This window comes from Barbus barbus (genome assembly GCF_936440315.1).
Source record: "Barbus barbus genome assembly, chromosome: 24".
Lineage (NCBI taxonomy): Eukaryota > Metazoa > Chordata > Actinopteri > Cypriniformes > Cyprinidae > Barbus > Barbus barbus.
Window position 1 is genome coordinate 12,614,609 of NC_136752.1, and position 25,422 is coordinate 12,640,030.

At 36.1% G+C, this 25,422-nt stretch overlaps 1 protein-coding gene across 1 annotated transcript in view; it reads right to left on the minus strand.

The window, feature by feature from the left end:
- Positions 1–25,422, minus strand: part of LOC306843988 (serine/threonine-protein kinase MRCK beta-like) — a 70,821-nt gene that overhangs the window by 40,730 nt on the left and 4,669 nt on the right. The window contains exon 2 of the mRNA XM_079375770.1: positions 6,617–6,708. Within this exon, the coding sequence (XP_079231896.1) occupies positions 6,617–6,708 (92 nt within the window). The remainder of the gene's footprint in view (positions 1–6,616; positions 6,709–25,422) is intronic.

The following is a 25,422-nucleotide window of genomic DNA, read 5'->3' on the forward strand; positions in this document are numbered from 1 at the left end:
GGGTTGTGTAGGTTTCGTATGTCTGGGGCGGAGCTATCAAAATAGGGGCAAGACCCTTTTGGGGTAGGGGCGTGCTTGTTTTGCTGAATTCAAATATCAACATTGGCCTCCAGAAATAGCTTTCCCCACCTTTAAGCATACAAGTCTTTATGGTGAAAGTGAAACTATCAGCCAGTGCAAATGTGCTAGGTTGTACTGTACTTATCCCTCTCGTTGTGCATGTTTTGCTTGCTTCATGACTGTTTCTGTATTACATGAGTTGCTTTGGAATATAAATCGCAGCACATTTCAGATGAAAAAATGCTACTTATATTTCTGAAAAACTTATGAGTTGTTCCCTGCATTATTACAGCAAAACACGTGATTACAGTACTAAGCCCCTGCAATGGAGCAGCTCTAATGCGATTAAATTAATGATGTACCATAGAGCAAAAAATTAACAGTTAAAATTTTAATGGCCATAATTAAGTGTGAAAATAACTGAAGGATATATCTATTTAATAAATGAAGTTAACCAACTAACATTTAGGGCTTTTGCGAATCGTCGATTTAAAAAAATCGTCGACTAATTGTGAATTCAAAAACGCTATGATTTAATTAAATAATTATATGCGATGCAGTCCAAACAGTATATGCGCTTTAATTATTTCCATGCGTGTAGGTTAAGCACGTGCATCTCACAATGGCTTCGTTCACAGTAGCTCCACAGAAACTGTTATCATTTACATGTGTGGAGCGTCTCATACTCATCTCTGCATGTTGTTATGAGTTTGTGTTTATTATAACGTTCATCTGGGAACGCAACGTACGCCATTTCATCAGATTTGTAAGGCAAATCATTTATAAATATACACTGGAGAATACATCGCGATTTCAAAATAAAAGCTCAACCCCTCACTCTGAGTTTACACGGTTTGATGTCCACATATTAATGTAATTACAGCGGCTGTAGCATTTCTGTCCTAAAGAAATGGCCAAATATTAAAGATTAAGTTTACGTTTGAATTAAATGGTGCTTGGTCAATATTAAACAGTAATGTGTAAAAATAATCATCAGGCGTCGGCGCCCCTGCAGGCCTTTGTTGTAACGCGTAATCTACATTAGCTCTATTGTTTTAATACATTATGTATTTTAACAGTTTTGTTCAATAAAACCATATGATTTCTTGCTTTGAACTAATTATTATTGCATCATTGCTATTATATATGTACCTTAAGTCATTTTAAAAGCTATTGTTCACTTAAATCTATTTTTATTACCACAAAAAATATTATAATTATAGGGCCCTATGAAATCCGTTTGATTTCCAAATTCAGTTTTTTAAATTTTATTAATCAAAAAGCCTGTGTAATTAATTGAGTTTTACAGTTTTATCTGTAGCAAATTCTGTTTTCCATTATTTTCTGGATTCCATTTTAATTGTTCCATTGAATTTTAAAGCATCTCCAATTCATTGATTTTATATATAAAAAAAGTATTTTTCAGAAATACTGTACATTTACATTTTTCATCTAAATAAATTCTGGTAAATGATATTTCGGGTAAATACTCCTTTAAAAAGTGTTTTTTGATAATTTTATTATTATTAGACTAGAACACGTGGATGTGTTGTCATTCTCACACAATAATACTGAACTTTGATTTCAGTGATTTGGACTATGAGATGGACACTTGCTTCTTGCACTCTATGATGCACTTCACTTTTAGTTTAAAAAAGGATTTCATAGAAATTTGGATTTAATTTGGTTTAATAAAATATTTGTAAGTAAAACTGTTGCTTTTTTTTTTGCAGGAAATTAATCGTTTAGATTAACCAATTAATCGAAATAAAAATAGTCGTTAGTGGCAGCCCTACTAACATTATACATATTCTTTTGGTTTCTATACCCAATATTTAAAAAAATGTACAAATACAATGAAAATACCAGTATCGGTACTCCGTATCGGCAAGTAATAATAAAAACAATTATTGGTATCAGCCGAGTACTGAAAAAAGTAGTATCGGAGCATCCCTAGGAAAATTATTGAATATGGGGAAGATGATCATTAAATTGGTTTCTAATTTTCAAACAATTCAACCTGATAATTCCAAGACAACAAATTAATATAAGATAGATAACTTTACTTAACATCAGTAAAATTCACAAAACAATACAATTCTAAATAAATGAATGAACAAATGTTAAAAACATTTGGCCAATGAATACAACATCGTTGAAATGAGCCTAAACGATCACTCAATAAGTCAAGTGACAGTCCTATGAATTGGACAACCTCTCAAACCGGTCCTTGGCCATCAGCCCATCCCAACCAAACAGTGCTGGCAGCCATCGACTTACATAGTATGGGAAAAAAAAAAAAAATGATGGAAGTCAATGGCTACCAGCAACTGTTTGGTTTCCAACATCCTTCAAAGTATCATCTTCTGTTTTCAACAATTCTCATACACATTTTGAACAATATTAGGGTGAGTAAATGACAGAATTGTAATTTTTTGTTGAACTATCAGTTCTGTGAAAGCCTGAAAACACTGATCTAGATAGTCTCATAGCTTTAAATACAAACTTCTAGCAAAATCAGTATCCATAGGCTCTTTGAGATAAATACAGTTCACTTTTTTGATATTGGACAAGTCAACGCTAAATAATAACAATATTCAAGATGCTTTAGGGACATCAGAAGCCCTGCGATAACAAAACACTGGACTTCTGCCAGAGAAATGCCAGCGTGTGGGGCTGAATCTTCAATCTGTAGTTGCAAACAATCTTAATTGTGCTGGTAGGCCTATACCTTTAGAGAACAGAAGCCACCATCTTCTTTAAATCAATATTGAGGACAGGGGTTTGCCATGTACTTTGACCTAATCATTCTTTACAGGAGTGATTCACTCAATACAACAGATAAAGAGATCAGCACTCATCCTCAACACGTAGAGCTCTCACTCTTATCTCATTACAGGCGGTTTTGTTTGCCCTGTAGTGACTCAGTGACGTTATGTAAAAAATGTCTGCTTCAATCTAGTTCTCCTTGATTCCCCTCCCTGTTCCATGTTTTTCTTTCGTGTTCTATTCAACAGAATAATTATTCTTAGTCCCAGGTGAGGCAAAAAGGAGTGCCATTAAAGTATGCGTCAAACACTAGACTATCACAAAAAGCAAGTCTTTCATGGGACAGTCTAAATAAAAATGCAGGCATCAAATACTCTCAATCATGTCATTACAAACCCAGATGTTTGCTTTTCCAAGATGGACAGCCAAGTTCCAAAAATGACAAAAAGCACCATAAAAGTAGCTATATGACTTGAGAGCTTTATTTACAATCTCTTGAAATCATGCATTATGAAATCTCATTCACTTTGGCAAATTCATCCTTGTATTGCTGATCATTTGTTGGTATGATCAATATTTTACATAAAGAAAAATTTAGATTCCTATATATAGCACTAAAAATTATTTTAGTTATTTCATTTATTTAGAAAACTTTTTAAAATGGAGCTTATGCTACGCTACATCATCTGCTGGAACGCCACTCTCTCATGAACGCACGTACATCAGTTAGCGGAATCTAGAGATTACGGTTTATAAAATTTTAAATATGGATATTTTCTTACACAAGCGCATCGATCTGCTTTAAAAGGCCATTATTAACCCACTGGAGCTGTGTAGAGCACTTTTTATGATGGATGGATGCACTTTTTTGGGCTTCAAAATCTTGACCCTCATTCACTGCCATTATAAAGCTATGTGAGACATTTTTTAATATAAATTTGTTTGCACTCATCTGAAAGAAGAAAGTCATATACACCTAGGATGGCTTAAGGGTGAGTGAATCATGGGGTAATTTTCATTTTTGGGTGAACTATCTCTTACATTTTTTTCAGCTCTTCATCAACTTGGAATATAGTGCAAGAGTTGTATGGACCACTTTAAAAGGTACTTTTATGGCACTTTTATACTGAAGACTGAAAACTTGTTTTCTGTTCTGTTCATTTTCTGACTACAGTTAGAAAATGGTGCTTTTTGTTATTTTTGTAACTCATTTTTACAGAAAAAAGCAGCCTGAACACTCTGCTAAACATCTGCTTTGCTATTTGCCAGAATTTAGAAAGTCAAGCTTGCAGTGACATTAGATTTAAAAAAAAAAAGTGTGGTAATTTGCATTTTTGAGTGAACTATTCCTTTAAGTAGTCCCAAATTCCAGGCCTTCAGCTAGGACCATGCCATCAATCATAAACAGGAAATGCAAGATATTTATCTGGAAGTACATCCTGTAACGTTAGAACCACAGGAAATGGCTGGGAGAGGGAACAAAACAGCAGCACCATGTTCACACATTAGTCTGAGTGCTCTGAAACCGACACAAGCTGCAGCACACACTAACAATAGCCTGGCTTGATGATAACAGCAAATCCCCCCAAAGGTCTGAGTCATCATTAGACCCACGTGACGCTCACAAAAAAAAAAAAGCCAAGGGACTGAGAAGGAAGGGTTATTGAGGTCTCGGTGGCTGAGGAGGGGACAATGAACAGCACAAATTACATGCGGAGTGAAACACTATTTTTACGAAAGTCACTCCTTAGAGACGGTTCTGGTTTCCTGAGCCTTTCCTGGAAGCTGCACCATCCTGCCCTGCTTCCTGTGCCACAAGTGACATTCCTGACAGGAATCTATGGTAAGGAGGAGAACTTGGTTGTACAGAGAGCTTAGATGAACACTAGGAAGTATTAAATTCAAGTGAGCACAGGAATTTAACCACAGACCTCCCCAAAATAAAGTCTTATTCCGCTTCTGAATCAGGCAGTGATGCATCCTATATTCTTTTGTTCAAGCCGAGTTAATTTCCGTTCATCAGAAGAAAAAGCAGAAGTTTTACACTGGATGCATTTTCCCAAGGAAATGAGTCAAAGACACAACATTCATTTACGAGGGAGCTGTAATGACAGAGCAGAAATGTGTGACACAGAAAAATGTTTCTCTCCTAATTCAGAAATATCTGATCATCTGGGTCGCCACACGATCTTACTGTGAATTTCTGTGAATTTCAAGTTTCGTGCTAAATCAATAATTCATTTATTTAAAATGTAATTTTAAAGATGAAATCTTACTAATCTGTTTTTCAAGTCAGACTTACAGACCTATATAATGTGATTGTAGCTTGGCTTCGTTTAGCAAGTACACATTTCATTCTTCAAATATCTGATCACACATTGTAATTGGACAGGCAGATGGCAACTGAAGAATCCACTTCTTTAGCAGCCTTGGTTTCCCATACATTTCCAATAGCAATTTTTAGCAAAAACGTATTTGAAAAGACAAAGGTAAAAGACTGTATTTAAAGGAAAATTTCACCCAAAAATGAAAATCTTGTCATTAATTACTCACCCTCATGTCGTTCCAAACCCGTAAGACCTCTTCGGAACACAAATGAAGATATTTCTGATGAAAAGAGAGCTCTCTGAACGTAAACAACGCTCATTACATTGATTACGCTCTGGGGTACTCTACAAAGTGGCGGAAGAAGGTAACTCGGGAAGAAGAATTGCTGAATAAATTACGTTAATATTGTTTTCTTTGCGCACAAAAAGTATTCTCGTAGCTTTGTAAAATTATGGTTGAACCCCTGATGTCACTTTTGGACTATTGTACCGATGTCGCTGCTGCGTTTCTGTGCATTGATCGTGGTAATATCCTTGCTGTCTACGGAGAGCCAGAGAGCTCTCAGATTCCATCAAAAATATCTTAATTTGTGTTCTGAAGATGAACGAAGGTCTTACAGGTTTGGAACGACATGAGGGTGAGTAATTAATGACATAATTTTCATTTTTGGGTGAACTAACCCTAAAACACAAATATTTAGCTACTAGGTTTTTAATCGATATACCATCGACAAACAACCTAATAACTCACAGTAGTGAAGTATAAACAGTTTATACGTTTTTTTTATTAATTCACTTGTGGAGAGAATGAATAGAATTTTAATTCCAGAGCCCGACTGCTGCACTCTGTACTTCAATTATAACCATGCATGCAAACATACTTTTTGATTGAAGTGAAGCTTAAAAGCACTATATAAGGGCCATAACACGAGACAGGTTTTTCCACTGAGAGCAATCTAATTCCATTGTGGTGAAAAGGATGAAGAGGAAAAAGCAAAAAAGGAAAATGTAGCAGTGATAGAAGACAGTAGTATAGAAAAAGAAAAGTGCACTGTGTGTGAAGTGAATAGTCCAAGTGTTTTACTGCAGGAATGAGTAGCACATTCCCGTGTAAAACAAACGAGCCATCTAAAATGCCTAGATTTGTGCCGGCCCAAGAATAGCAGTCCAACGCCAGGCCGAGGTCCCCGGGGAATTGGCAGGGGGGAGAGAAGGGAAACTCGGATGAGAGGAAGGGGGTTTTGGTTTGTGGCTGCTGATAAGATGCTTAAGGAGGACATGAATACTTTTGCTGATAGTTTGGGGTTTTCATTGGACACACAAACTGGGACATGAAAACAAAGCTTTGAAATACCGAAAACAAACCACACAATATGGCAAAGGCTGCAATGATTCAGAGGTGATTTCCCTGCACTTTTAAACATGCCGAAAAGCCAGCGAGGGTTCGCCAGGTTCCTTACTTCTCCGAAAGCTCCCCTGCCGATCACTTTGAGCATCTCGAAGTCATCTCTGTGAAGGCGCATCTCCTTCACGGTGGTTGTGAATGGCTTCACTGTGAAGAGAGATGGAGAGAATTAGTTATGAAATGGTTTGAAAAAAAATAATCTTTAAAATGGCCAATGGACAAAGAGGCTGGCACAACCATGCCAAGTAATCCTTGACATCGATGCACCAATATTAAAATGTTGGCAGATACAAATAAGATGATCGTAATAATATATAATTACAATTTAGAATTATGTCATTATGCCAAATCAAATCAAATGATTAAAAGTTTTCATTTACGTAATATGAGCGTGTACTGTGTATATTTGTTATGTATATATATAAATACACACACATGCATATATATTTTAAGAAAAATGTTATGTATATATTTTATATATATTAATATATAATATAAACTATATGAATATAAATATATGCATGTAAATATTTAAAAAATATATATACCATGTGTGTTTATTTAAATATACTAAATAAATATACACAGTACACACACATATATTATGCAAACAAAAACTTATTTTGGATGCATTTAATCGTTTGACAGCACTATGACCAAAGCTAGAATTTGATACCATTTTGTGGGGGGAAAAAACACTAAAACTAAGATCTGTTGTTTCAAATGTTACAAGGGAATTTAGTACAGAATAATGTATACTTATGAAAATGGATATTCATTTTTCATTTTATACACATTTAAGTGTTAGCCTATTAAATTAGTGTTTTCAAAAGATTAACATCTGAATGGAAATGAGGAAAATGAACATGAACAATTAAATAATAAATAAACTAATTTATGTAAATGTCTATGTAAATGTACTATTTTTAATGTCTGTATTCGTGTATGTATTGCTTAATTTAATGTAAATGTAAATTAAGTATAAAATAAAAAAAAATAAAAAGGCCAGAAAACTGCTATAGTACAAACATGATCATCTCAATAGTAGCAATATGAGTACATATAAGTAAGCGTGCTACTGAAATTATGGATTTTGATCTAAAATGTCACCACAATCTGTATACAAGCCGAGCTCCAGTGACTCCATCAAATGCAGCAGAGATTAAAGAAACAATGTAACCTAAACGGTGTGCATTAAATTTCATGTTGTCAAACTGTCATCCCTTGCTTTAAGAGGCACCGCTGGGGGCCTGGCGAGCACCCAAGACACGGCTAAGCCAGCCTGAACGCCTCGCCATATGAGGACATACGCTGAGTCTCATGTAGTTACAAAAGACACTTATCACTCATAAGGGCTCTAAAGTCTAAACACACGGCAGGCCTGCGCCTCAGCCGTTCAGATGGAACCGCACGCTTGGAGCTGCATGGAAAGAACATCATCTGCTTTTAATGAGAATATCCCTCAAAGTGGCCCAGCATCTATCAACAGCTTTATAGCCCAGCATGCACAAGGCCAGCGAACTGGTATGTCACTCCCAAGACAGCAACAACAAAAAAGAAAAGATTCCGATATTATAATTCATTTAGGAAGCTACTAGTATTAACAGCACCACTGACAACAGAAGCTCATAATGTTGAGTCATAAACCGGTGGTAGTGCACCACTGTGTATCAACCCACTGAGTGACCACGCAAACGGCGTGGGCCATTCAGGGAACGTGTGATACAAGTTGTCATCTTCTGAGAATTAGGATGCATAACTTCCCAGCGTAAGGAAATAGAATGCATGAGGTATTTGCTGTTGATTATTAATCTTAGAGGAGTTTGAAGCAACTCCATTTCAATTTTCAACCACTGCCAACCATTAGATCCATAAAATGCACCCACAAATCTGAACAATCATTTATATGATGTTACAGGAAAATAAATGAAATAAAATGAGTTGAAAAAACTAATTCTGTTAATAATAATAATAATAATAATAATAATAATAATAAATTACATACATACAGGCCCAAAAAACAATAGACTAAGCATACACAATATTTTTAAAATCACTCTTTGGGGACAAAAACTGCCTTTCATATTCAAAATTGTATGTTTTGTTTTTCATACATGTAATCTGATAATCCTCTCAGCCCCCTAAATATAATGAGGCATTTCTCAAAGTCTCCAGGTCCATGTATTCTCAATTACAATAAACTCTCATCGCTTGCATACTAAATGATTATGGCTACATCAGAACACCAGCTGCAGGACAACAAATATGAAAACAAGCCGCTAGAAAAGTTTCTGCGGCCAACAGAAACAAAGAGGCAAAAGTGAAACTATGAAGTCTGGAGTCAGTAAAACTTTATTTTTTTAATTAATAATTTTATTCAGCAAGAACACGTTATATTGATCTACCGGTGACAGTAGAGACATTTATAATGTTACACAAGATTTCTATTTCAAATAAATGCTATTCTTTTAAAATTTCTAATCAGCAACGCATCCTGAAAAAAAAAAAAAAAAAAAAAAAAAACTTCCACAAAAACACTTCACATTGATAAAAATAAGAAATATTTCTTGAGCAGCAAATCAGCATAATAGAATGATTTCTGAAGGATCGTATGACACTGAAGAAGACTGGAGTAATGATGCTGAAACTGCAGCTTTGACCTCAGAGAATTATATATTTTTTTAAATATATTAGATTGTTAGAGAGAGAATTATATAAATGACTAGTTTTTGTGTTAGTGTCTCTGCCTGCCACGCTGCATCACTTCCTACATCCAGAAGAGTGTTGCAGTAAGAATGCACGCTCCATTAAACATGACACTGGAGCCCTGTGCACAAAGATTAGACTGTGATGGATGAAGCAGCCAACCATCCTCCTCACGCAATGGACACTGTAACAACACTCACTGTAACTGCTGCTCTCATTAATACCTTCACACACATCATTTAACGATGTCTTCATGAAGGACACGCCTGACCTGACATATAAAAGCTCCAGCTTTATGAGTTTAAAATAGACTGCATTATCCCATGTGTGTCAGAGCGGAGCATCTCCAATCAATATGACACAATTAAATATTTAACAATGATGATGGGTCACAGCAAAACTAAAGCCAAATGAAAATGCACTGCCTTATTTTGTCAAATTTCTTTAATTTGGTTGTTAACACTTCACAACAAGGGTCCATTTGATAACTACATTAGTTAACTTGACAACAAAAAAAATACTTCTAAAACGTAAATCATACAAGCCTAACCCTAAACTGAAAGTCAGTACGTTAATAATTATTACTCAATACTTATATGTAATTATGACCAATTTTGGTGTTTGCAAACAGTGACGATGTGTTTTTGTGGACAGAGACTATCTGGTGGCAGAAAATGACCATTTTAACGGAGCAGTTAATGGAAGCCATTGAATCAAAGAATTTAAAAAAAGGAAATTTTACCATTTTTTCTCGCAATTCCCAAATCTCACAGTTCTGATTAGAAAAATCAACTCATCATTCTCTCTATGATTACTCTACTTTTAAATTTATGCTTTAAAAGTAGGGTAATCATAGCCGGTTTCATTCATCGTCTGTCCGTTTAAACGTCTTCGTTTCGCTTCAAATGCTGTCTTTGATGACAATATTTTATAAAAATTATTTTCCATTCCAATTCTGACATCCAAAGGCACAACAAATACATTTTTTTATTATTCCATGGATTTTACCCATTTCCCTCCATTTGTTACCAGAATAAGGCATTAATATGTGCTTTACAAGGACTAATAAACAGCCAATATGCAGGTAATATTAGTGTAAATAAGCAACTATAGTGAGAATTGGTCCCTAAACTAAAGTGTTCCCATATTTAATGAACCTGAGCTAACATGAACTTTTTGATAATCACTGTAACAAACGCTTTGCTTATTAGTTAATGCATTAAATAACTAAAGTTAACTAGGGTGACCTTATTCAAAGAAAAAAAATGTGGCGGAACAATTTTCAATCAGAAATTGCTAGTAAATTTCACAAATAATTACAAAGAAATGGCAATAACACTGAAATTTTTAATTAGAAAAAAACTGAAATAGTATTTTCTTGCAAACTCATATTCCACATACTCCAATAATCTGCTTTATTTACAACTTAATTTTTTTTTCCTTTTCACAGTTTAATGCATGTCCAATTTGTAAAGGTGGTTTTATTGTCGTTAAAGTATCACACTTTTCCCATCACACAAATAACAGGAATAGTTTCCACCAAAAGATGCTTACAGCACCAAGGACATTAACCTTTATTTACAGTTGGGTTGATTTATTGCATCAATCAATCAGACCACTCAAATTTGGCTTACCGTAGAGCCACTCGCCTCCAAACAAACAGCGATTTGAATGACTGTGGCTCTCTGGATGGAAATTTTCCCAACAGCACACCTCTGTAAGCCAATAAGCATATGACACCAGAGCAGTCGGACCAACAGGACAATATTAGTTTTACATTCACAACTAACGGAGTCATTCATCGAAGTGATTTTTTGCAACTGATGAGATAAGACTATTGTTCAGAGTGAGCAATAGGGAGCGAACGCTTTTCTCCAGCTCAGGATAACACAGCCCACACTGTTCTGCCATACCCACCAGGTCACAACACAGAGCTAGAGAGGCCACACTACGATCAGGGGACGACAAAATATGTTTATTACCAAGCCATTGGTTAGTGTAGTCATGAAAAATGCCATTATGTACCAAATATGTGTATCAGCATTAGAGAGAGAGAAAACGGAAGAATCAAGAATGCGTTGCCCAACTCAGTAGCCTATGATATAGCTGGGGACTACTTTCAGGTGCAGCGTAATATCATTGCGCCTGCTTGCACCCATGCTACGGCAGCAAAGTTCCTTGATTATTACGCCGGAATGAGAGTATAGTTCCTAGCAATATCAGCCTAGAAAATAGCAACTTTTCATTTTACGTCGGTCTTAGTACACAATGTAACTACAGAAGTGTCAAGTTTTAAATAGGAAAATTATCGAAACTCTTTGGTCATTTTTGATGACCAAATGCTAATGGTCTAATCCGATTCAATGATCTATGCTAAGCTAAGCTAAAAGTGCTACCGCCAGACCCGGAGATCGGCTGAATGGATTCAAAAACGATAAAACTCAACTGTTATAAAGTTATAAAAGAGTTATAAAATGAGCCTATTTCCAAACTTGTTACTTGGCACAGGTGTCTCTAAATACAAATTACAGGAGCATCACATGCTTGAAAAGCAATTATTACTTACAATTTTGACAAGGTGCCAATAATTTTGTCCAGTCCATTTTTGAGTTCTGTGTGAAATTTTATCCATGTTTGACTTTTCTACTTTTGTTTTTTTGTATTGTTGCAGTGCAAACAAAAACAATAAGCATGTGAATACCAAAACATTTGCAATTGGAACAATTTTCTGAGAGAAGTGTTGCATTATCTGACAGAATTGCAAGGGTGCCGATATTTCTAGCCATGACTGTATATAATTAAATATAATTAAAGATGAAGTGTGTAATTTTTGTTGTTACAATACCAGATCAGCATATTAGAATGATTTATGAAGGATCATGTAACACTGAAGTAATGCAAACTCAGCTTTGCCATCACATTAAAAAAAAATCATTTTAAAAAATTAACAAGTTTTATTTAAACTTATAATTTCACAACTTTTATCGTTTTTAATTTAGTTTTATTTTTGATTAAGAAATTTTGCCTTGGTGAGCATGCAAGACTCCTTTCAAAAAAATTACAAAATCTTACAGATCAAAACTTTTGAACAGCAAAAGTGTTCAGAGATATAAAATAGTCACAGCTTTGTGACGTGAAGATGCTTTCAGTATATATTTGCGTCTCATTTTCCTGGTTTTGAACATCCACACACTCTTCACTGAACCAGACACTTGAAAATGACAGATTCTGAGACCCTGATCGGCTCTGGAGCTCAAAGTGCTGCTCTAGACACTGATTCTCCCTAGCAACATATATTTTATTAATTGATTAGCCTGGTGAGCATCTTAACAAGTGTGCCATAGACTAGCATACATAAAACAAGGTTAAACCTATGATTCTCACAATTAATGCAAAGTATAACTAATATGTGTTGGTGTGAATTATAATAAAATAATCCAGCATGCACTGCTAGGGATCCAGTGGCTGCTGAAGATGAAGCTTTACCCGGTGAGTAACAATATTAACTCCGAGACCGCAGACAGGAGCCAGGGAGCAGAAAATGGAGGCTGCTATCATCATGAGGCACAGGTCCCCAAGAACACAACCCTTCTGAGCTACATCCATAGCTACAGATTATCACTTCTAACTCATCTTTCCTTCAAAGAAAAACTAGGTCGAATACTTAAAATGCAACAGCAAGTCTGTGCCGTAGCTTTGAACAAGCATTTAAGGAATGATCACCGGGGGACACATTAAAAATCCAAACTAGACTTTAATGGAACACAATTACAGTCTGGAAGAGAGAAAAAACACTGGCACAACAGTGATTTTTCAAGTGGGTTCATGACTTTAACCCTGATCAATTGGACTGAATGAGAGACGTTTACAGTAATCCTCTGCTCAAGCCACTTGGCCAAGGACAAGGCTGAACTTCAAAGACCTTTCCTGGATCATGCTCTGGCATGACAGCAACCATAGTCCCAGTGTAAACTTTCACTGGACAAGTCTGAAATATTCCACTGACACATTATGACCCTTTTGAACAATGACTAAGCTGGATCATTTCAATTAAAATTAAAACTAGAAAAATAGGGAATCAAGAAACCATCAGTTAAAAAGGCACTGAAAAACCAGGGAAATTAGTGGGGCACTAGGAATGTACCGATATTATACAGAAGACAATAATTATTTTCATATTAGAGCTGATTAATGGCTGATATTAAAATGCTGTAGTTTTCAACATAAATAAATAAAAAATAAAAGCTTAAATAAAGAGTGAATATTGTGGCGAGTCGCTATTAGACATATGAATAAGTAATAACTTTATTACTGTGATATTTTTCAAATAAGTCTCATTCTCTCCAAGTCACTGTAGCAGCAATACAATTTAAAGTATTATAGCTATTTTCCATTTTAATATATTTAATAAAGCCCATTCATTCCTGTGATTTTCAGCATCATTACTCCAGTCTTTAGTGTCACATGATCCTTCAGAAATCATTGTAATATGCTGATTTTCTGCTCAAGAAACATTTCTTATTATCCATTTCAATCGACCCATTTTTAAGCACATTTTGGGATATCGCATAAAAAAATGCTGGATAGAAATGGCAAATGTGCATAAATTCTAAAAATGCGCATTGAAAAAAATAAATAAACATATGCGCTACAATGGAAACAATTTTACAGAATAAATTCCTTAATGCGCATCAAAACAGATAAGCCTTTGCCATGGGACAGCATAGAACTGGACCATGTCATGGCGCAGCATCTGAAATGCTAGTTGTCATTATAAATTGTTTGAGCGTCCGTCAAAGTGCTTCTTTATATAATTAACTCCCAGAACTGCGTTCATAAACAGCAGGCTCCAAAAATAAGATAACATGACCGCATTTCTTGCTCGTAATTTATTGTATACAAAAATTATTATATAAAAGTACCTTCTCCTACTGCAGCAAATTAAATTTTTCTTCATGATGTTTAGTGAAAAATAATCAGAAAGTGACAATTTTGTTCTCTTCCAAATCGCTTGATGGAAATGGTACTTTATTCACAAATGTTTTATGCAATATTCCAATTTTGCGCATAAGTTTAATTCATAACTTTGGATGGAAACATAGCTAATGTTAAACAAAAAACAGTCCAAGAGTGCACATCAATTAGGCCAAAAGCGCTCAATGTGGGTGCTCCACCACACAAGAATGGGGACGAGAACATCAAAGTAGGCACACCACACCTCCAGAGATATAGAAGTATTTAATTGTGTTCTCACCACAGGTGACGTTTCGAGCTTAAACGCTCTTCATCAGATGATGTGTTGCGCTGCTTAACATTTGTGGGAATTGTGATCCAGTTTTGTAAGAATTCTTTGAAATCTTTTGCAACGTTATGCATACGTTTACTGGAAATAGCTTGATACGTCGAATAAAAATGAGAGCTTGACCAAAAACACCTCTTAATTTTTCACTAAAAGAGCAAAGACTGAAGACATTACGAACCAAATGAAGATCAATGAAGATCATCTCAGACAATTCTTGGAGTACTCACTGTGGTGTTGTCAATATCATGAAGAGTGCCCTATTGATGGGCCCAATCAGTGAGCAAGCCTGACCGCCATTAAATGGCCTATTAAACATTGATGAGGAAGTCATCCTGAGACAGCCGCGGAGGGACTGATGGCTGCTAGACGGTTTGGCTGGTTGCAGGAGGTAAAAGCATCAGGGCCTCGCCCTGGGTTAATCCATTATCCTGCACCAGCTGCCACACACTCCCAGCCCCCACCAAAACAGCCATTTACTGGCAGCTTCCTGCTGAGAGACTCACCGCCACGCAGACCAGTGCTGGACGCGTGGCTGGATCATCACACCGGCTCATGGCTCACCTAGTTTAGAGGTGGCCTGGGGTGATGTTTTTCATCTAGATATTAGGGATGGGCGATATGGCCTAAAAAATTTATCACGATAATTTCAGGTAATTATTGCGATAACGATACAAATGACGATAATATATATATATATTTATACATATAAACACACACATATATATATATATATATATATATATATATATATATATATATATATATATATATATATATATATATATATAAATTAAGTTTTAAAGATTAAGATTATTTCATATAGTATTATTAATGCAATTAACTTGAAACTTTTGTTTTTACCTTTGTAATGGCATTTTTCTAACTATTAAAAGTATGGCATCTTTTATGTCAAATTCAAATTGGACGTTTTTCCACTCTTTGTAACCACCATTTTTCTGTACACTTTGCATATTACGGTAGTTTGCTCCTCATCTGATTTTCTGTAACCAAACCAGTTGCAAATTGTGGAGGTAGCTCCTCGCGTAACAACAAGCTCCTCCTCATGGTGCGTTCACACCAGACGCGACTGAAGCGTTAAGCGCGAATGATTTACATGTTAACCTGTTACCCTGCGCCCCTATTTTTGAGCATTTTGTAAAAAACGATATAACCAAATAAAAATGTCTGTAGCTCTTGAACCCTAAGGTCTATATTTAAAAATCTGGTGTTGTTTGAAACTAGACACTTGATCCTTTGTTACTCTAGAGTCATAATAACTCAAAATTAGTATAGCAATAGAGTAAAACAAGGTAAAATATACATGAAATTGACTCGCGATATGTTTTAATGAAGCTCACTAAGGGAAAAATGGATGAGACTTTCATGCCAAAGGCCTGAAAACACCATAAAGATAAAGCTGAACATCTGACCATGTTTTGATTCAAATTTGAGGATGATACTCCCAAAAATGTAGTTTCTGTAAGCTTTTATTTAAAAAAAATCTAGGCGTCCTTTCAAAAAAGCCATTTGGAGACCCCAAATAGACACTTTGTAAACAAATGTCCAAATGAGTCAAAACTACATAATACATATATGTATATCAATTCAGAACTGCTCTGCCCACCAAAACACACAATAAAAAACTATTTCTGAACAGCATTTGTAGTGCTGACTCATTTAGTCATTTGGTTAGTCTACAAATGGCATTTTTGAAAAAAAAACGCCTAAATATTTCCTGAAATAAAATATGAAATAATAAATTTTTTATAGGTAAAGACTTACAGAAAGTACATCTTTATGGTATTTCATTTCAAGAAAAGCTTTGGAAAAGTCATTTGGATATTTTATTTCAAGAAAAGTCTAGGAATCCTTTCAAAAATGCTATTTAGAGACTCCATAAGACACTGCATACTACATATGTATATCAATTCAGAACTGCTCTACCAATGAAACCACAAAAAAACACAAAACTATTTCAGAATTTGAACATAACTAAACAGTCTTTATTCTGAACAATTCCAATAATGAAAACAGTGAACCAAAACAGATTTGATCATTTTTGAACTAGTGAAAACACAAAACATGCAAAATACATTGTTTTTACAACATTTGTATTTTTTATTTATTTTATATGGTGAATATTATGAATATTACTATTTTACTAATATAGTAATAGATTACTATTACTAATATTACTAAATAATAAAAAAAAAAAACTATTTACAGTATTTACAGTGGAGGAAGACGCTCTAGCAGCCACTAAAATGGTTTTTTTCTGACCATCTGGATTCACCAGACCTCTGAAAAGACAGGGAAGAGTGAGAGAAAAAGAGTGAGAAAGTGTGTAAGCAAAACAAATCAAACTTGCAACACTGTTTACATTTTGTACACACACACACACACGCGCGCACGCACACACACACAATAACCGGGACATACCCACAAACAAACACACCCACCCACCCACACGAACAAAACTCATGTAATCCCCTCATATTATCCCTCTCCGTTGTCATTTTTAGAATCTAAAACAGCTAACATGAAACAAAAGCTGCAAATACATGATAAAGACACATAAACATTCAAGAGGAGGGTGGAGACACTTACGTGCTAATGCTATCCACGCTTCCCAGCGATCTCAGCGCGTATTCGGCTACTAAATTAGCCATTTTTCTCCCCACGTCCTCCAAAACACCACCAAACGCCACAGAAACACTTCTCAAGTCGAAGATCCATGATGGAGAGATTCAGATGTGAGCTTTGGACAACATCTGTTCGCTGATAGCCAGTCTGTGTAGCGCTGCGACGCCATTATGTGTACGCTTCATGCGTAACCCGAGAGCGCACGAAAACACACGGACAATACGCCGAGCTATTCTCTAAACAATCTTACGTAAACTATTCAAACTGTCAATCACTTTAAACGTCCTTGTGGTTGGCTAACACTTCCATCCATCAAAACTGTGCTGGCGAGGCATTGGCTGGGTTCAAACACCCCTATTGTGATGTGTCCGGATTGACACCTCGCTGACCCATTCACGGACGCGCTTACTGTCCCGGGTTATAACAGCTCCTGCGATTGAAGGAGAGAGACGAGGGAGGGCTATTCTTACTCGGAAGAGACGATTCTGCTGGAAATAGATGGCGTTTCAAAGCTGGAATACGAATTATAATCGATATTTATTGGAAAATGGACGCTATCGATAACTATAACTCGAATCGCTTATGTAAACAAAGGAGGATCTATCGTGTTTTCCCCTATTTTTTCGTTGTTTTTGATTAAAAAGTGGATGCATTTTGAAGAGTGGACCCTTCTCTTGAAATGTATGCTGGTGTGTCTTGGAAAAGTCTGAGCTGACCAGCGCTATTGGCGATCAAACGTGAGTACTGCGGTTCGCTTTGTTCATTTTAAATGGCCGGTCTTTCAGCATTTCTGTTAACCCTTTCCTCTCTGGTGTATTGATTTCAAAAACAAGCTCACATCGTTAATCTTGAGTGTTTTAGCTTTCAAATGATATATAGTTAATGATAATTGATTGAATATTGTTCTAAAACAAAGGTAATAAAAAGTCCGACCACGCCCGACCACGCCCTTCCGGCCCGCCCGCGGGCCGATGCGGGTTAACAGGTTAAGTCAATGCAAAGACGCGAATAGACATCCTGCCGCGCAATTCGCGCGAATGACGCAGCGCGAATTGAGCGTTTAGAGCGAAATTCTATATTATGCTCTCTGTGGCAGTCATACATGTGCGCCTGGCAGAAGCCCCGCCCCTGACGCGAATTCGCATCTCTTGTGCAGTGAATTTCACGCGCGAATGAAGCGAGTAAACCCAAAATGTTCACGCGTCCAACCACGCGCGAATAGCGCGATTTATTCGCGCAAGTCGCGTCCGGTGTGAACGCACTGTCAGCCTCACGTCCGCCTTCCGCCATGCTTGTTTTCACTCCGCACGTGAACAGTGAATCGGGCGCGTACAAAACTACGTCATCAACTAGACTTATCGTTATTATCGTGAGGAGACAAATTTTTATCGTGAGGAGAATTTTCAACGGTATATCGCAAACGATAAGATATCGCCCATCCCTACTAGATATGGAGACAAGTTAGATGGCAGAGAGGTTATCATGGGTTTACGACCAACATCTCCTTCAAGACTGCCTTCAGGGGAATCATATATTTCCTCATATACAATTTCTGGAAAAAAAAAACACTTAACATTAGGCTTGTCTTTCAGGTTCAGATTTTCTCTGAAAATGACACAAAAACAGATGCACAGACGTTTCCTGTAGAAGCCTTTCACTAAGACCGCCTGTCTATTATCCCACACTGTCCTGTAATTTGAGATAAAACAAGAGGGGAAAGCTTTATAAAACAGTTTTAATCATTTAATTAAAAAAAATAAATAAAAAAATCAAAGACATAAGCGATGAGAAATTGTTGTAAAACAGCTCTTTATCACATCATCTTAAGACAGTCAAATATATGCAATCATTTCCTAAATTAAACCCACACAGGCAGGAAGACATGAGTGTTTAGAATACACTTATACATTTTAAACAGCTATACATTTCTAGTATTTATGATTTTTATGGTTCATACACCGATTTGTGTTTTTTACCCATCATATGCTTCCTCCAGTAAATCAGAGTGAAATCTTACTCTTGTGGTAAAAGGTTGATGCTTCTTTTATGCTTATAATAATAATAATAATCTATTAAAAATCCACACTTGATCTTATACAATTAGCATCTTCTGTCTTCAGGTCAGCTCAGATTTCTGCAGAACAAACCAAAAAAACAACTTCCCCTTATGACCCTGTCCACAACTTCTCCTTTTGTGGGTTAAAATAAGATATGACACTGAGAAAGTTCAATATAAGAACGATTACCATCATCCTTCCTCAGAGGAGCTGCCAGATGAGTGTAGAGTACAGAGTCAGAAACCTAAAATAGTAACTTTAACCAGATGTATTGATTTGATGTCACTGTAGGGTGTATCGAAAACACATTAAAAGACATAGATTTATGCAGTGCAGATGTGTGAATCAGAAATAAAATAAAGCCTTTTGATCCTAAAGTTCACACTGCATAGGAACAAAAAAACTAATGTTCAACTAATGTTGCAATAACTAATCAAATCAACAAAGAAAATTGCATAGTGCATTTTATCATCAATTAATGAAAGCACATTTTACATTGTATTCTTTATATTTTAATATATATTTTTATCTAATATATTATAATATATTTTCATATTTTTTTAAGTGTTACATTATGTAGACTTATGCACAAATAAGATAAAATCATTTAAAATTGTACCTTTTGGATGGCAAAATATGAAGGATTACAAATGCATAGTGAATTCTATCAAATAATTATAGTTTTCTTCAACAGTCATAATGAGGTGATTATGTAAAGATTACAAGAGGCCTAGTCACAGGCCTAGTACTACTTTTAATACAAAGTACAGATTTATCAGTCACACCTACCAGAGTAAGGATAACACAATACGGCTCTTGATTTAATCAGTGTGAACAGAGAGCAAATAACTACACACAAACGTTATCATCCAACAGCAGAAAACCAGAATAGCTGCTGATACTAAGATCGTTTGATGCAAAGTTATTTATTTTAGCACTACTGAAAGTTAAAACAACACTGTCATCAAGATTACAACATTTATTGTCGTAACTGATCCAGCAAAAGCCGCTGAAATCCTTATATGGACATTGAACCAGAATTCAGCTGCCGTTACACAATAATAAAGATGTAGAAGGGGGAAAAAAAAGTGGCCTCCCACCACAGTTGGACTGATGGTAACAGTCACCACCATTGGCATGAATGGGTCAGTGACTTCCACACAGACAATGCAGCGTGTTTCAGGGACGGAGCCTCTGTGTCATTCTTTACTTGCGTCTTCAGCTGTTGGGGCAGACATTTACAAAAGTCACATCCATCAAACAAGACTAGGTGTGTCGCTTGAAATTCTTGCCTAGACAAAATGCTGCATGCATGCAAACCTCCAATGGACAAATCAATCAAATATGTTCTTCAGTCCTAGCAAACCTCAACCGTAAAAACTGATCCCACAGTCTTCGCCGAAAACTGATGCAAAGAGGTGAAACCTGAGAACGAGGGAACGATGACTGTATTGACTCATTTTGAAGTCAAGTTTTCAATGGAGCGGCTTTTATTCTCCTGAAGTGCAAAGCGTGCTTAGAAATAAGCTGACAGGAACAGTGCATCTGCAACATGTAAAAAAGAGCAGGAATAAAAGACAAACATTCATCTGGAGTTAAAATGTCCTCAGGGGTTGGCACTTCAACTAATGAGGATCCTGTCCATGCCATATTATTGCGAAATTCGGAGAGGGAGTGCGAGAACGTGCTTTGGGGTTATGACTAAAACAGCAGATCATCTCTCTGGGCGAGTCAAAAAAGCTTGAAGGAGGAGACGAGAAGACATTTATTGGAGTTGTTTGGGCATGACCGTTCTAAATCTGGAAAAGAGAAGACCGTGCTCTGCATTCCCCTTCACCCTCAATTAGATCGTAAAAAATAAAAACTTGGTTGATTTTCTAGTACAACTTGTGCTATAAGCGCAATTGTAAGGAACATCACAACGTGAAGTAGAGGCCTCATGCCTATAGGGCAGGATTTACAGGCTAATCTGTGTCATGCTTGCGCCCGTCGGCCGAAAGCAGAGGAGGGGGAGGGGAGATCGCCCACACATGCCTTGTGTTGGGGGAGGATATTAGCAGGAATGACTGGAATTCTCTTCAGTTCAGCCACCACTTTGGGTCAGGTGACTTCAAGTCCTAAGGGACAGCGAATTCACGATGACGTACGACCCTTGAAAATGTTCATCCTGCAATCTGTGCGGTGGATTACAATGCGTTCAAATCCCTGGCGTCGCGGTCTGCACATCTGTAAAGATCGGGAGTGAACAGCATTTGTTTTGAAAGACATTCCTTACACAAGCCCTGTCCTGACTCTGCACCTAAAGCACGCCGAGTACATATCAGAGTGGTACGCAACAATTCAGGGTGGCCTGTGCTGTGAAAAGTGAGATTCCTCACACAGTAAAGACCATTTGGCCACTTAACAGGCGGCAAAAGGACTCGTTTTGGACAGAGGACATACCAGACATTTCCAATGTAATGGGAGTTGCAGCTTGCTGATTTTCTCCTGTTGTTAGTGAAGCATAACCCAGGGCTGGACGAATTGGTTTGTTTGGCCCAATTAATAAGGATGTGCCTTCTCAGGACATACAGGGGGTGAAACTGTCTGAGATGTCTCACAGACAGAGTAAGAAAGTGGACCATTAAACTGTTACCTTTTGCTTTGCCGTTTCAGTACGTTTTGCCTTTTTAAATGAAAACCAGACAGGTGATTTGAAGGACAAATTAATTTGACCAAAAGTGACAGCAAAGCCATTTATGAAGTTACAAAACATTTCTATTTCATATAAATGTTTAAATGTTGCCTCTTTTGAACTCCACTAATCATCAATGAATCCTGAAAAAAAATGTGCATCCGAGTTTCCACACATATATTAAGCAGCAACTGTTTTCAACATTGATAATATAAAATGTTTCAGCTTTACCATCACTGGAATAAAATCACATTTTACAATATGTTCAAATAATAAACATTTATTTTAATTGTAATACTAGTTCACAGCATTTCAGGTTTTAACTGTATTTTAATTTTTAATTTTTTTTAAGTATAACATCTTACCAAAATCAAACTTTTCAATAGCATAGTTTGAAATACACATAAAATGTGTATTTAAAAAAAAAATAATAATTTTAAATGTGCACTTCATAATAACCATCTGTGAACATCTGGAAGCATGAACAATAAAATTAACCATCTCAAACTATGAATAGTTGTCTGCCTAATTAGCATATAACTGCTGATCTTGCTGTGAAGAGTAGCAGTTTAATGTACAACATTATGAGGGTCTAAATTAGGCAACACTATAGAAAGTACCAAAAAAAGATCAACAAACTTTACAGTTCAGCTCTACGCGAGGATATTCCCATTAATGAGGATAATGATATTCAACATATCATAAAAGCAAAGAAAAATGCTTGGCAAGGTCATTAAAACTATGAGCGTGTCAGGACGGCAACCAGGAATGTCTTAAACGAGGCAGAGAGAAAATATCAGCAGGTGCAAGACTTAAAGAGTTGCAAAGCTGCAAAGAGCGCCTGTAAACAGAGCACAGGGCCAAAACCCAAGCTTACACGACTCAATCCGAGCTTACATGGCAGGGCCCACAGCTTTCCACCTTCTCTCTGGCTAGGAGTTTCAAACAGTCTCTCCAGTCGCTGCAGTTTCTTATTAGATTATTTGCTGCTTGTTGTGAAAGTAGGCTAGTCAAAAACCTGCAGGAATAAGGCAGCAGCTGCTGTAAATAAGGACAAGTGCACGTCTGCTGTACACAGCAACAAACAAGACGATTCCTTCATCAAGAGGGTACATTTTCCCCCGTTGCCATGTTGAAGACACTTTGAAGATTCCTCTTTTTGAAAAGCAGGCTCATGAGGGGAGTATCGTCTGTTTAAAGCCCCTGTTGGGACATAGTATGCTTATATACTATAAGCATACTTCAAGAGTCTATGATGTTTAAGGCGAGAGGACCGGTGCTGTTCCCACGAGCAGATGTCAGCTGGGAAGCCAGGTACTGTTTACAAGCCCCACTCCCTATATTGAAGGGGTGAAATACAATAGAGAGGCATAACCTGCTTTGCAGCTTCATTAGGACAGTAGGGAGAACACACCGGCGCAGGGATGTTTGTGTACAAACACTGGGAGTAGGCCGAGGTTCTGGGTGTTTCCTGTAACTCAACTGCTAAAGCATGACTGGCATCGCCAAGGCCACAAGTTCAATTCCCAGAGAGCACACAGATCTTTTTTTTTTTCAGTAATTTTGTCTGAATTAATGAAAAAGAAATTATATTAAATCCAATCTTTTAAATTCCACAAGTGAATTTCAGCATCACAACATTATAATGTACTGTATGGAATCAAGATTAATTGTGAGATTTGCTAAATGTTATAGATTGTGTTATAATACCATTTATTGGCAGCAATGGCCATTCTAATATATAAATATGAGAAATAACTTCAGAATTAAATATGCAATAGAAGTCAGTTAAGATATATAAAAAACAACTATATGTATTATTAAAATATCTATTAAAAATATATCTATTCAATATATTTTAGGAAACAAAATTAATATCCACTTTTCCTTCTGTAGATTATAATGTCATGACGCTTTAACTCACAGCATTTAAACAAATGGTTTAAGTATTTATTTTCCATTTATTTAGACAAATTTTAAAAACCATTCAGTGCATCCCAGGGGTCTACGCTTACTTTTCTTTTTAGGAGCGCTTGTGCTCCTAATTTAAAGAATTTAGGAGCACTGTCAAAAATTTAGGAGCACCTTAAATCAAATCAATAATCAAATCAAATCAATAATCAAATTCTGATCAAAAATGAACCTTCCCATTACGAGGTGATATTTAACTCAAAGTGATTTACTGGGAATTTTGTTTTTACCTTTGTAATGGCATTTTTCTAACTTTATTAAAAGTATGTCATCTTTTATTTCAAATTAAAAATATATTTATAAGCTTTTTATCATTTCTAATTAAAACAACAGAATAAAAACAAGTAGAATAAGAAGTAGAATAAGATACCAATCAAATGAAATCAGTATTTAAGGAATAAATTTGTACTACAGAGGTGGCACAGAAGAACACACAAGTGGCTTGTAGGTGTATTTTCAGATGTTCAATGAGGCTCAGAGGTTGCATAAGTGCAATTAAATTCATAAATTCATGCATTTAATGTTTTAAATATACAATTTCGAATGTAGAAATATTAAATGATTTAAATAACAGAAAAGACACATTAAAAATTTAACTAAAACTGCCAGTAGGTGGCGGTATGTCACTGATTTGATCACTGAATCATTCATTTAATTGATTCGTTCGAACAGCTGATTCATTCAGGAATGAAGCACATGACTGTCTTTATGAATGGGTAATTTAATCATTAACTCACTAGATTCATTTAAACGCAGTTCATTCATAAACTAAACACCGCTGTGTCTGAATGGAGATGTGCAGCGGCTTGGAAGGGATTTTGTTTGAAACTATTTTCGTTTCTATATAACTATATAGAGTTATATAGAACTCTATTTTGTAATTATACAGAGCAAAATAAGGCAATAGTGTTGTAGTCAGACAATATAAGTCACTTAATATTAACTTGTTGTTTAAAGAACTGTTGTATTAAATCAATATCCCATTTGCAAACTCCCTTAATAATAAGCTGTCACTCATCTTAGTTCATCACGAACTCACAAAACTCCATTATAATCGACGAAGCTCCTTACACTGCACAATGAATCTCTTATTTACGCTCTACACTTTTTTTGTTATAATTGGATAATTGGGATGCATTACTCAACGCTGCAAAAACACGTAAGTACGTTAGAAACCTTTAAAGCTCACTCAGCGCAAACACAAATATGCTGATCGGGTCAGTCACACTGGTGCTCCTAAATATTTTTTCATATTCGCACACAGACTGAATTGGTCGCACTGTAGAGCCCTGCATCCCTACTTTAGATAAAAGCATCTGACAAATGCATAAAAAAAACAACTAAGAATGTTTTGTTTAAGGTGAGAAAATTAAACTTCAAAATTGTGCTATTCCAAATTTGGCCCAAATAAACACTGTTTTATGTGCCTCAAGCATATATGCCATTCATTTGTAACAAAGCAGGCAAATATAATACACGATCTCAAATTGCATGCTAGCAACACTGTG